This window comes from Oryza brachyantha, chromosome 4 (genome assembly GCF_000231095.2).
Source record: "Oryza brachyantha chromosome 4, ObraRS2, whole genome shotgun sequence".
In the NCBI taxonomy this organism is placed as follows: domain Eukaryota; kingdom Viridiplantae; phylum Streptophyta; class Magnoliopsida; order Poales; family Poaceae; genus Oryza; species Oryza brachyantha.
The window spans coordinates 17,524,481-17,538,699 of NC_023166.2; the positions used below are offsets into that span (position 1 = coordinate 17,524,481).

At 42.7% G+C, this 14,219-nt stretch overlaps 1 protein-coding gene across 2 annotated transcripts; it reads left to right on the top strand.

Annotated features, from left to right (window-relative positions):
* Window positions 1–4,214: 4,214 nt before the first annotated feature.
* Window positions 4,215–7,455, top strand: LOC102703032 (protein NRT1/ PTR FAMILY 8.5-like). Of its 2 annotated transcripts, XM_040522916.1 has the most exons (5): window positions 4,215–4,379; window positions 4,835–4,934; window positions 5,543–5,760; window positions 5,844–6,415; window positions 6,503–7,455. In XM_040522916.1, exons 1-5 carry the CDS (start codon window positions 4,323–4,325, stop codon window positions 7,326–7,328), a joined length of 1,773 nt encoding a protein of 590 aa, XP_040378850.1. In that variant the 5' UTR covers window positions 4,215–4,322; the 3' UTR covers window positions 7,329–7,455. The 2 variants fall into 2 exon arrangements, with proteins under 2 accessions (XP_040378850.1, XP_040378851.1); XM_040522917.1 differs by having other exon boundaries at window positions 4,215–4,934; window positions 5,608–5,760.
* Window positions 7,456–14,219: the final 6,764 nt, after the last annotated feature.

Consider the following 14,219-nt stretch of genomic DNA (forward strand, 5'->3'; position numbering starts at 1 on the left):
CGGGAAGACTCCAAGCAAGGGTATTTAAGATTTTAAGTGATATCTCTTTGACCTTGATCTTTGATAAACAATCTGTAAAGGCTTATGTTTTGAAACAAATGAAGTATATATATAGAAAAATATTTTACCGTCCTTGAGAAAAAAAACTTTAACACCACCCAATTCCTTACCGAGGATAGTAAAAATCCCATACATATAATTGTAGAATGCGCATGTGTTTTTTGCTGGAGGAACCAAGGTAAGAAGGATATAAACACAAACAAGTCTATGTTACCCTTGTCTAGTAGAGAAAAATGTAAATTTTGATCAATATGTATGCTATTAAAAATGAAAACAGAACAATAGTTTATGTCTTACCCCACTATTTTTAAAATTTCTCACCAAACACTATTCATCTTCAAACTTTGACCATTTGTCATTTTTCATAATAAAACTATAAAATATAAAACATGAAATTTTCATCCATTGCTAGTAACCATTCAAGAGCTATTAGGGCACGTACAAAGGTGCCTATTAGCTGACTCTCTCAATCGCCACGTAAGCAAATTTGATGACGTGGAGGAAAGAGAGGGAAGGAGAGAGAAAAATTATTGTCATGCATGGCAACGACTTAGAGTCAACTCTTAGCATTTATTAAAGAAAATTTTTCTTGCATGAGAATGTATAAAAAGGAAACTAGCGTAATAAAAAATATTTTATTGTATTAATGAAGAAACCACCCCTGACTCTAACGTTGTACGTATCATTATAAAATAGATTTTATTGCTGACGTGGCTTGAAATAGAGCCTACAATGGGCTCTACCATTGAACATGCCCTAATGGTCAAAGTTGAAACAATAATAATCAAGTTAGCAATTATTTAAAAATAGTTTGTCTCGGAGTTAGATCCCGACTACGGTTTTTACGGGACACAAGTTGTCTTGTGCCATGGTATTCATGATGATGTGTAGACAAAAAGAGAGACAAATAGATTTCCATTAGTTCAGGGCCTGAGTTGCTAAGTAAACCTAATCCAGTTTATATAGACTATGGATGAATAAAATCACACCAAGTAAAATAAAGCATTTAACCGAACTTACCAACAAATCTCAACTACAAGGTGACAGTTGTACATGTAGTCGTCGATTGTGCTCGAGGCCCGTATGATGTATCTTCCCAACGATTGTCTTGATATGGCTTGGATTGTTATCTTTATCATGTGTGCTCTCCCCTTCTGGAAGGCCTATGTATTTATACCTTGGGTAGCGTCTTCTTCTAGTAGAACGTGGGATTTACTTAATATAGGTAGAACAATCTTAGGCGTACCCCGATTAAATTATGATATACCCTTTTTTTAATCCAGGTTAATCTTTTAGCCCTGCGCATGTCCATACCCACAACATACTATTGATTTCCATATGATTCTAGGTATGTGATATTCCCAACGATTGTTTCTATGATTATAGGATATGTCATATCTAATACTCTAACAAAGTTAGAGTAACGTATTTATAAAACATGCCGAAACTTATGGAGCTGTCCGGATCAAGTGAAGAAGATGAGCCATTAGCAAATGATTAAGTCAAGTATTACTTAAGTATAATTAGAATTAAACTTCGAAAGAATATTTGTTTATATTAAAAAAACTTCTATACATACACTTTTTTTACATAAAAACATACCGTTTTGGTGATTTTGGAAGCATGCTCATAGTAAAAACACCTAGGGCTGCAATTGATTTCATGTGTTAACAACCTCTGTTCTCTCATTTTTTACGCGCACATTTTTTCAAAATACTAAAAGGTGTGTTTTTTACTTAAAAATTATAGAAAAAATATTTATAAAATCGCATCAAACCACTTTTCAAGTTGTTTTTAGCTGACACTTAATTAGTCATACGTTAATCCTTTGCTCCATTTTGTACGCGATCATTCTTTTCCAAACCAACGGAAGAACGCATCCCTATCTTGTTAGTGACCTTTTTTCCTTCTATTTTGTCGCATGAATTAAAAAGCTTAAAGACGGACCAAATGGAAGGAAACAATATAATCCCATCACTTGCCTGCACTCACGGTACTCTACCTAGCAATCACATTGATAGAAAGAATTCGCCGGCCGGGGGGCACAGCACGTAATACAATGTCGTCGCCCTCGATCTACACGCCGCTCGCCGCGTTCAACGGCCACCCGCTAGCTAGCTCGTACCGTCGTCTGTACGACGCAAGCAGAGCCGCGGCCGTCGCTGTTCATGGAGTTCGTGCGCGCGAAAACCGATCAGCTAAAACACGCAAACTGAGCAGTTTCCGCCATGCAAACCCCCCGTGTGGTGTGGAGCGAGGAGGACGACGACGCCCTGTAGATCAGCAATGGCCGGGGCTGTACGTGATTGGGTTTTGATGGATCCAATAATTAGGCAATTAATCGCCGGGGCATACCTGTCCGTCCGATCGATACAATTGCTATAGCTACACGATTTTGTCTTTCCACTTCTGCTTAATTATGTTGATATGCCAAAATTTAAATTTTTAATCTTAAATTTAAAGTGGGTTTTGGAATTTTTTTATCATAATGTATTTTTCAGCACTTTGTTTTTGATCGGTAAAAACACGCATTTTTCTATTCATAAATCATATTTCGTTTATAAATATGTATTGGACATTTTTTTTAAAAAAAAACTCAAACAATGACCCCGATATTTCCACTATAGCTTCGCATTGGAATGGATCATCAATGGTACGTGCACGCAGTCACCAGTGCCTTGCACTGCTCCACGCACCACGCATGCATGCACGCACATTGCTAGCACTGTTGGAGATGGCAAGCAAACCTTAATGCATGCCAAGAACTGGAACTGGGCTGAACTTTAAGGGAACCCCTGTGCCGGCACGTATGAATGTTTTTCAGGCCTTTCAGAGGAGACGCATGCATGCATACATGTCTCATGCCCTGCATGATGATGGCATTTTCTGAGCTTGCAGTTGTCTTTGGCAAGAACAAAATTTAAGAGATGTGAAAACGCTAACGCTTGCAGGTGCTGGGCCTGGGAACACCTACACTGCAAGTGGCATTTTTCGCGTTGGAATATTTCCTTTTAATGCTCCTGGAGCACTATTTCTGCCCCTCTCACAGTGAACGCAGTTAATCGCTGGGGCCAAAGTTGTTCTTCCCTTTTGTTTCACCTGTCTTTTTTCAAGGATTCTGAATAAGAAATTCAGACGCAAATTGTGGCTTGCTTGCAGCCTGCAGGTCGAGCTAGCAAAAGCAAAAGCAACCAGACGTCCAGACTGACTCGTTTTCAGAAGATCAAAGGATGCCTCTCAATGTTTAGTGGGGGCCCAAGAAGCAAGAAGGCCCAGTTCATATGTTCAGCGAAAAAACCAAAGCCTGCGTTTTAACTGGCCTGGCTCACAGCAGTTAAAACACGATGCGTCCCCCTGTGTGGCTGTGTCCCGTACTGCTGTGAGCAGCAGTGGCGAATTAATCCGTATAGCACTCACTGTAAACTGTAAAAGTTTTAAACGTACGTGAAGTTTGGTCTTGTGCTTGTGGCGAATCAGTGCTACTGCTGTCATGTGCTGCCTCAGGTTTTCAGCTGTTTCCTGAAATCCTGCCCAGGGAAGCACTAGCAGCAAGATTAACCACTGCACAATCTGGCGCCATCCATCTCGAATTAGCTGTCCACGCTGTTTTGGCCTGCTCCATTCACCCATCTCGAATCTGCGTCTCATTTACAGATTATTATTGTTTTCTACCTGTTACCCTGTAGTCACTGTACTCACCAGCAGGAAACGAGCCAGGCCTCGATCTTCATGGTCCGGTTGGATTGAACGAGCCTTGGCCCGTCTTAGTTTGCATAGTGATCCCCAAATGACACTGGAGCTTTCCGGCACGGGCTAATTAAGAAAATTGTTATGCGTACGACTCAACCATCCGTCTTACGTATGACTCGATCATCTAATAGCTACAGTGTTATTCACTTGACTCTCTTTGCCTGATCAATAATTACAGTGTTTTAGTCATACGCAGGTCGTACAATTATGTTATACGTGTAGCGGGACTGGGGAATTAATAACACAGAGTTGTGCTGCGCTAGCTACTAATATAGCAAGATCACCCAAGGCCAAAGAAATATCTGGGAGCCTGTGAAAACGATGGCTTCTCCCGGTCCCTTTCGCCGTGGCCGCTGATGATTTCTTTCATCCACACACAACTCACACCACCACCATCAGACGATTTCTCTCTCTCCCTCTCTCTCTCTCTCTCTCTCTCTCGGGCTCAGGTGTTGTTTTTCTTCCAGCTAGCTTCAGGCGACGCCGCCGCCGCCGCCGCGGATAGCACCGGCATGGACGCCGCCGAGCGCACCGGCGGTCTGAGGACGCCGATTTTAGCCGACGAGGAGGTGCGTGATACCACCAACTGCTTCGCTGCCGCCGCGGCGGGCGCACACGCGATTGCTAGCTGCGTCGACTCGCGTTCGCGTCGCGGGCTTTGGAGAGAAACCCAAGCGAGCGGTTATTTTGGCTTGGTGCTTTGATCCAAACCGTCCAGTGAACGACGATGGACGGCCCACACAGCCACACAGGCAGGGCCTCCACTGTACCTGTGTGTGGTTGTAGCGGCCACTGCATGAGTGCAGAGGGGCCTTTCTGTTTGGGAGTGGGTATTTTTTCTGAATTTCTACTCTCCAAATGGGATTCGATGAGATGAGACCGCGACTTTATTTAGGAGTAGTACTTGTGTAGCAACTGCTTCATTGTACTGTTTTGTTGGTCAAAAAGCAAGAAAGTGGTACTAGTATACTGCAACTTTAGTTTTGATTTTTTTTTTTTTTTGCCTGTTGTAATGCTGTGCTAGGCATCTTGTTCGAATTGGGGCCTGGTATCTCAGGAAACAAGTGTACAAAAGGTGCACAAGGTTGAGAGCTGCTCCGACAAGGCATTGCTAATCATCTTGAGTGAGTGCCTAACCTTCCTATGCTTACACCAGCAATAGAACAATATCGTCAAACGAAAAGGATTATCAACTTAGTCAAAAATAAAGCAGGGTTAGTGTAGTACTGCATTGTCTCAGGAAACAAACATCAGCTTTCAAGTTTTGCAGGCTGATGTTTTGATCAAACATGACAGAATTACTGTGTTGTTATTATAGCTAGAGATTTATCTGTTATTGCCTTAACTCTGTTTACGGATTCGTATAATTTCTACGCTGACACTTTGAGCTGGATTATTAGCTACGAGTCTCATCAGTCAAGGAATTTTTTAAGGTACTTTTCCGTAACTGTGAGCCGTCCATTACTTTAGATCTAGTGGATCTGATTTTCTTATACTACGCTGTATAATAGTGTAGTAAAAATTTTATAGGGGTAAAACTAAAATATATAACATTGTAATAAATTTGTGTATAATATTTCATATTAAAATATATAAATTGCTAAGTATACCTTAACAAAATTTTAAATAAAATATTTAATATACTTATAAAAAAATATGGTATACTGCCACCCTTCCTACCGAAGGTGCCGTAAGAATGCCCTCAGTCAACTGATCTCCGCTAACTAAACAGGTCTGCAGTTCTTGGAAATCACTGCTTTCTACGGGGTCTACCTGAACCTAATAGTGTATCTTCAGGACGTTCTTCATGGTGACAGTGCTTCCAACGTGGCGACTGTCAGTTCTTGGGCTGGAGCAAGCTACCTCATGCCTATCATCGGCGCCGCCGTCGCCGATTCTTGCTGGGGAAAGTACACGACGGCCATGGCCGGCTTCTCCGTAGCTCTCGTCGTAAGCGATCTTCTCCCTGCAACGCACACGATGTCCAGAGCCCGGTAACGCTCGCTGCTGCTCTGACGGGTAACCGGAAACAGGGGATGGCCATCGTCACCGCGTCGGCCACGCTGCCGTCCCTGAGGCCGCCGCCGCGCGGGCGGAGCACCTACTGCGTCCCGGCGACGCTCAGCCAGGCGCTGGTCTTCTTCACGGGCATATACCTCTGCGCCGTCGGGATCGGCTGCGCGAAGGCCGTGCTGATCTCGTTCGCGAAGGAGCAGTTCGACGACGGCGGCAAGAACGCGCGGGAGCGGGAGAGTAAGGCGTCCTACTTCAGCTGGTACTACGCGGTGGCCAACCTGGCCATGCTCACGGCGGGGACGCTGCTGGTTTGGGTGGAGGACAAGGTGAGCTGGGGGTTCGGGTACGGCCTGTGCGCGTCGCTCGTCGCGGTCGCCATCGTCGTCCTCGCCGTGACGGCGCCCATCTACCGGATCCTGCCCCCGGTGGGCAGCCCGTTGAAGGGGACGTTCCAGGTGCTCGTGGCGTCCTCACGCAAGGCGAAATTGACGGCGCCGGACGATGCAACTGAACTGTTCGAGGACGATGGTGCCAAGAACTCGTCGCTACATCCAGTGTACGAACGATTAGAGCACACGGACGAATTCAGGTACAGTTTTGTGCGGAATAATCGTAATAAAATGGAGCTATTCTAACGACCGTGGTTTCAGACTCAGAATTCCATTGCGTGCACTAGGTGTTTGGACAAGGCTGCCATTGTCACCGACGAGGATCTGGAAGACGGCGACCCGTGGAGGCTGTGCACGGTGACCCAGGTGGAGGAGGTGAAGATTCTGCTGCGGCTGATCCCGATATGGCTCACGTCGGCTGTCTACTTCGTCGCGAACACGCAGGCACAGACCACCTTCGTGCAGCAGGGCACCAAGACGGACAACAGCATCGCGCGCGGCGCCGTCTCCGTCCCGGCCGCGTCGCTGTCGTCCATCGAGATGGCGTTCGTCGCCGTCTCCGTCACGCTCTACAACAGGGCCGTCGTGCCCGCGGCGCGCCGCTGCCTCGGCCGCGCGGAGGCGTTCACGCCGCTGCAGCTCATGGGGTTCGGGCACGCCGCGGCGGCGGTCGCGGTGGGCGTGGCCGCGTGCACCGAGGCGCGCCGGCTGCACGCGGCCAGGGCGGGGGATCCCGCCATGGGCATCGCGTGGCTGCTGCCGCAGTACCTCGTGATGGCCGTCTCCGACGCGTCGCTCACCGTCGGGCAGCTGGAGTTCTTCTACGACCAGTCGCCGGAGACGATGCGGGGAGCGTCGACGGCGTTCTACTTCCTCTCCATCTCGATCGGGAACCTGCTCAACTCGCAGCTCGTGACTCTGGTGGCGAAGGTGACCGCGGCTGGGGGCAGCGTGGGGTGGTTTCCGGCGGACCTGGATGACGGTCACCTGGATCTCTTCTTCTTGCTCGTCGTGGCCATCACTGCGGTGAACTTCGCAGTTTACATTGCCCTCGCCAAGAACTATACGCCCAAGAAGATTAAATCGAAATTTGACCAGAGAAGACAAGGTTGAAACAGTCAGGATTTACTGATTTAGATTAGTGGTGATTAATTTACACCAGTGCTATTCGATTAGTAGAATGCAGTGTAAAAAAACAAAACAAAGTTTTCATTCCTATAACTTGTATTGTCTTAAAAAAATCTTATAGAATTATAGATGTATTTATTCATATTCCTTCAATTTTTCTTATGTTTTTAGGGGGTTAAAATTCATCCAACCCAAATAAGTACGAAGTATATACTCCATACCTTCCATCGGTGATCCTGAATTGATGGGCCTACATGAGCTATCGCTTTCGACAGACGAATAAACAAAATTGGCCTAACTAGGGTGGGCCGAGGAAGACTGATTCTGTAAATTATATCAGCAATCGGATGGGCCAATACACTCTGGTCCGCTAAATAAAAAAATCGGGCCTAACTAAGGGAGGCCCAGTGGGACGCTTTCAACTTTCTATCGTTTCTATCCAAATTTGATGGGCCAAGATGAGTCGCAACATTCGTCGGCCCAAAACAATAGTGGGCTGAATTGTTGGAGCTAGAACGGCCCATTACACCATGATCTGGAGCGCACAAATTTGATCCGACGGTCGCTGGCAGTTCTCCTCCCTTCCGCCCCGGCCCTCGCCGCCGTAGGTCGCAGTACGCCGCCGCCCGCCGGAGCTCCCGCCGTATTCCCTCCACCTATTCTTTACCGGACAGGGCAATTTGACGAGATGGACGAGCTGATCTATGTGGAGAGCTTGTAAACCTGTCCATCATGTGCCGAGGTGACGTCGCACCCCGGAGATCTGCTCAAGCACGCCGGCCTCCCATGGCGGGGCAACGCCACAACTGCACGGAACACTTCGAGAGTCGAGACCATCTTCCGGATATCACCTGTTGTTCTTTCTCCTCTTTTCTTGGAACAGGTTTACCCCATCTCCATGAGCGAAGGAATCAAGCAGCCAAACGGTCTTGGCAAAGATTGTTCCAGAGTGAGTCGAGACAAGTTCTTTTAAGAAAAGAAATAAGTTGAACGCAACGGTCGGTGGAAGCTAGCAAGGTCGAGGAAGAATTCAGGATCGCGGGAGCTGCGGCATCATCTGGTAGGTGAGGCAATGGTCCATGGCGCGCTTTTTACGAGGTTCGTCAAGCGAAGGTGGTTGTTGAGCTCGCCGGTCAATCTCGACCGGCCTTCACGTACGTATGGCATGGCCGAAAGCGAAACTCGATAGGACGCTAAAATCACATCGAAATGCCGGTAATAAGCTGGGGATCAATCCCAGATTCCTCTTCTCTCTGCTTCTCCACTTCTCGCATCTTTTCGTTTTTTCGTTTCTGCTTATACTTATAAACCAAAATTTAAATACTTTATCTTAAATTTACAGTTTATTTTAAGATTTTTATCGTAATTTATTTTTCGTTCTGAGCTTTTAGATCACTAAAAGATGTATATAAAAAATATTAGTTATAAATTATCTTCTAATAAATATGTCGTCTTTTTAATCACCCCCTTGTACGCGCGGCGTCTTCGAACGCTTCTGACTCGTCAATCTATCCACCATCCAGTTCAGACATGAGATGTTGGGTCAGTGTCAGCAATTCAGCATGGTCTCTTGGGTGTAGTTGAATCTGAACGCGTGCGACCATTTTTGTTAGGACATGGATTCAGGTGTTGGTTGATATTTGGAGGGGCCAAAGCTAGTCATACATTGGATAAATTATAGAAGGGATGCTTGATCACAAGCCTATTTATTTGGGTATATTACTCGATGTCTCAGGCGTGCTTCAAATCAGAGAACAGACGCCGTACAAGAGGACTTTCGCCGGATGTGTAAATTGGCGGGGAGATCAGGGTGTAGATGATGGTAGCCTTTCTTCAGTCAAAGCATCACGTGTTCATCTGATCCATCTCACAAGTCTTTCTATCGATTTTACTGAAAAGTCTCCTTGACCTCTGAATCTCTCAACAACCTCGCAATAACGGTGTCTCGCACCAAACAAACTGAGGGATCTCCTGCATAGTTGCATTTCCTTGTGACGTCGATGTATTGAAATTTTTTACAGCTGGGCTTTTTTTATCGACCTTAAAAAATATCTTAATATACCAAAAATTTGAGTATAATATTCTAATACCTCAAGGTATATTAGCACTAGAATTTTTACACTAGAAAATATGATATCTTAATGTATTGTTTTAAGAATGTTAAAAAACTCCTCGAATGTATCTCTTAATCTCTCACCAAGGACACGGAAAAAAGATGTAATTTGTGTGGGTGGATATTATGTTTCTTTAATTTCTTTTCAGAATAAGAAATGAACGGTTGCGGAGAAGCCTTCGGTCAACACCAAACACATTCTTGCTCATTACGTGCACAGTGTGTTAAGACCGTGGAACTACTGGAAAAGCTAGAAACAAACGGATAAGATTCAGCCTGAATTAAGCATTTTTCATCTCCTTTCGTGCCTTTTCCATCGTAGTTCTACAATCTACAGTGAGCAGTTGAAGGCCGCAAAACATGTCTAGTTTGGATGCATGCTAACCGCTAAGACGTGCATGCATATGGTCGATTGTTGACCGAGTTTCATTGTCAACAGTAAATCTATATCTTTGCATTGTCCACAAGCAAAAGAACCCACCGGGAACAAAGCAATACGTACATGAGAAAATTGCCTGAATTTAGATGTATGTGTTGCAAAGGTGAAATACCATTGCGTGAATATTTATTTTGAAAGCTAGAAAGGGCAGAGCCCTCTCCCATTTCTATTACTAGAAATACAACAGTATTATCACAGAAATTTACAAACTAAAAAAACGAGGAAAAAAAAAAGAAGAACAGAGCCCACAGACGGTCATCCTCGCATTTTACACGGTATCATCCCACCATCTGACTTTGAGAAAGAAAGTCCCAGGAGCTAAACAATCCTGCAACCAAAACACTCCTAAGAGCATCCTCAACACCTTATCTAAATTTAGTTATCCACATCTTTATTTGGATGATCATCTAAACTAGTTTCATCTTTCATATCTCTTTGTACTCCACTAGATCATCCATATATAACATCATTTATATCTTTTTGGAGGATGTAGAGAGATCATCTAAATACGAAGGTTCTCTCTCCTAATATGGATGACATCTAAAAATAGATAATACGATAGCCGTTCTGTTAGAGCTCAATTTATAGTCTTTATTCTCTATTTTTGGAATAGAGGATGGGATAGATAAGTTGTTAGAGATGTTTAAGAGATTTAAATCAATCTCCTTAAAAAACCACTATGTGCATCTCTCCCTTCTTCCTTGTGCCCCCTTCACTGCTGGTCTGCTGCCAAGGTACGTTGAATATCTAGCTGAGATTCTATCACATGCTCACCGATATATGAGTCCCATGTGCTATTAGTCATATATGTCAGGGAGCATTAACGTAGAGGATGGAGTGACCCAAACAGCTCACTTGCCACTTGTTTTAGCATCCACGCTCCCCGCTATAGTCTTATTTGATCTTACTCCGATCTCTGCAGCAAAGGCTAAGATGTGCTCCGATCCAACAAAAAGTATCTTGAGGTACCAGTATCTCGAGTTACTAAATTATTTCTTACTATTGGATCTAACTGAGTAGGATGTACGCTGTTAAATTCATCGATCACAAACGATTTGATACCATGAGGTATCGGTACCTCGAATTACTTTTTGTTTGTACTATAAAATTGCTCCCAAGTGGAGATCGGTTCACTGCAGTTCATCTACTCACCGATTGCTTGCATATTGGATAATCGTATCAATTGTGGTTAGAAGTTTAGAACGGTGTAATAAAATTCAGAAAGATCGCGTCGCGTTTATAACACATACTTGAACTATCCAACCAGACGTCGTTTATTATCAGTTCATCACAGGAAATAGAGCAATGGATGGCGTCAGTTATGACTAAGACGAAACGAACTGTGTCTGTCACCTAATCGTTAGTACCTGTCTGAAATCTGAAGAACTAGCAATCGTCTAGTACAATGATATAGTAAAAGATTGATGCATTCCCTCATTTCTCTGCAGCGTTACACTGCATGCATGAGCTTGTCACTACTATTTATCACTACTATGAAAAAGGAGATTTGCTTCGGTCCAACAAAAAATATCTTGAGGTAAGATACCGGTAGCAAGGTATCAAATTATTTTTTACTATTGGATCTAGCTAAGAAGGACGTGCACTGGTAGATCCAACGATTAGAAACAATTTCGTACCGCGAGATACCGGTACCTCGAGATATTTTTTATTACTTTTTGTTGAATTGAAGCAAATCTCGTGAAAAAAAGGATAAATTGAAGCAGTAAACAGCGACAGGGACTTAGGATTTTGCTCGTGCAATTGCTTGGTTTTTCCTTGCTGACAGTGAGTGTTGGTGAAGAGCAGAACTCTGTTGTCGAAGAGCTTTCGCTGTCTCACCCCTTTTTTCCCGGAGTTTGACTGTTATTCTGTAGCTGATGTAATTTCAAGTAGCGGATAGGTAAATGCACATTTTTATCCGAAGCAATTTTATAGTTATTGAGAGGTATTAAAAATATTAGTATAAAATTTAATATATTATAGTATTTAGGTACGAAAAAGTTTCAAAATTTTACACTAAAATTTTAATAACTCATGGTACCGGACTGTAAAATTGCTCTTTTATTCGGCGTTGGAGCGTGCACCCCCGATGGGCAGTAATCCTTAAATTCAGTAACGTGGGAGATCTGTACTGTTGAAATTTCCCAGCCACGCAGATTGAACGCCTTTTCTGACCAAAATACGGTGTTTATTTTTGGAGAAGTTCTATGGTCGCTGAGAAAATATCCATACGTACTAAATTTGGAAAAAAAAGTCTAGTTAACCTTTTAAAGTACTGTGGTTGGTCGATATAAAACATGGTATTCTGCCCTCATAAAATATCCAATCTGGTTTACATAACTCTCTTGAGTGGTTCTATAAGTGACTTTTTGGCATATAGACTATGATGTGAACCATGACATGACAATGGTGTGTATTAATTACTTTTTAATAAACTTCGCAACTTAGAAAATAAGCACATTTAAGATAACATATAAATGTTGGGGTTGCCGATGACGGAAAGGAATCCATCAAATAGGTAGACTTATGCTAAATGAGTTAATATATGTGCCACAAAAGCAATACCACCTGACACATAACCAAAAGCGCTGCCCATTAACGTCACATGGCCAAAACCACTTTGAAACCACCATATGAGTTATTTAACCGGTTTGAATATTTTAAGGGTAGAATACCCGATTTTATATTTCATAGGATTAAGTGGACTAATCCCCATATTTAAAGGGGTCAAGTAGATTTTTTCATAGCAATATTTTAGAGTATAATTTTGATATCTCAACGTACCTACAAAATAAAGGCACGGATATTTTACACAATAAAAAATTTAATAAAATATGGTATCTTAAGATACTAAGGGTAATTAAGAAACATTTTTAAAAATATTTCTTACTGTATTTCAGAAGTTGATATGGATTATGTCCCAATATTTATCCTTTAATGTTGATAAACCAAGAGTATCATATTTTCTAAAAAAAAGGGTATATTCATGATCCTTCATTCCTATAAGGCATAAGCTAGGATGCCAAGAGCTGTAAACCAAAATCCCACTTATCTGATACGAAGGAAAAATGGTAAATGCCATACCTTTCTGAAGCTCAGACGTGGTACCTAAATATCACTCCTTCTATTTTTTTTAATTAATACCGTTGATTTTTATATATATTTGACCATTTATCTTACTAAAATATATAATTATTGATTGTTTTGTTATAATTTAATTTATTATAAAATAACTTTAAATATAATGTATAATTTTATATATTTGGATAAAAATTTTAAATAAGATAAATAATCAAACGTATATAAAAATGTCAATGAAAACTGTTTTCAGGCATTCCACCACGTGTCACGTAATCCCCATGATTTTTGACGGATTTTTCCTTGATAACACTGATACAGTTTCATCATATTTTCCCCCAGCGCCGATCAAACAAAACACAATGAACTGAATCTTCTTCTGACAGTGAACACCAAATCAAGCCTAGACGTCTCTTCCCTAGATAGTCGCCGAGGTGGATTCGGCACGTTTCAGAATCCAGCTCGAAGGTTGCCACGGCGGCACGCCGTCCTGAAAAAAGTGCAGATCGCCACGCCGGACAAAAGTGCACTCATCTTCAGGAGCCAGCAAGGCTAATCAGAGCAAGTTCAATAGTATAGACAATTATTAGCTCTAATTTATCTATAGTTAATTTAATATCTAATTTATACAATAGCTATCTATAAAATATATATTATCATATCTCATATGTCATACACACATTATGTTTTGGAGTTCGTGTTGCAGCTGGTTATAAATCTATAGTTTATTATTCTTCTCTCTTTTCTTATCTTTTTAAAATATATTTATTGTTAATTTATAGTCTGCTAAGCAGCTATCCCTGCTCCTCTTCGCACTCGCAGCCCGCGACCACTGCAGCACACGGAAATTTCCCTCACGTCTCACGACCAAATGGCCATTGCGACCACCTAATCGCCGATCGATCGCTTATTAATTCTGCGATGCTTCCTTGCAGTGGACCAGTATTTCACGCATGTGCGAGCTAATTTAAACTCCAGCAATGAAAGCGTGCGGAGAGAAAAAAAAAAAGGGGGCATTATTATATGATTGTGAACAGTAGTAGTATGATACCACACGCGTGTGCTTTGCTCAATTTGCTTTTACCTAAAAAATTCAGAGATTTGAATTGATCTCGCGCTAATAATTTTTAATTTTCCATTGGTGTAGATGTTGACGGCGACCTGGGAGCTTACCTGTTCTCCTCTCTATCTCTCTCGCCGGTAGCACTGCGAGCGTATAAATAGCTGCGTTGCCTGCCGCTCATTT

What these genes read in the sequence shown, in the direction of transcription:
- LOC102703032 (XM_040522916.1), top strand. Translation starts at nt 4,323, where the DNA reads ATGGACGCCGCCGAGCGCACCGGCGGTCTGAGGACGCCGATTTTAGCC. An exon ending in GGCATTGCTAATCATCTTGA is followed by an intron (nt 4,935 to 5,542) that starts GTGAGTGCCTAA and finishes CTAACTAAACAG; the next exon opens with GTCTGCAGTTCTTGGAAATC. An exon ending in GAGCACACGGACGAATTCAG is followed by an intron (nt 6,416 to 6,502) that starts GTACAGTTTTGT and finishes TGCGTGCACTAG; the next exon opens with GTGTTTGGACAAGGCTGCCA.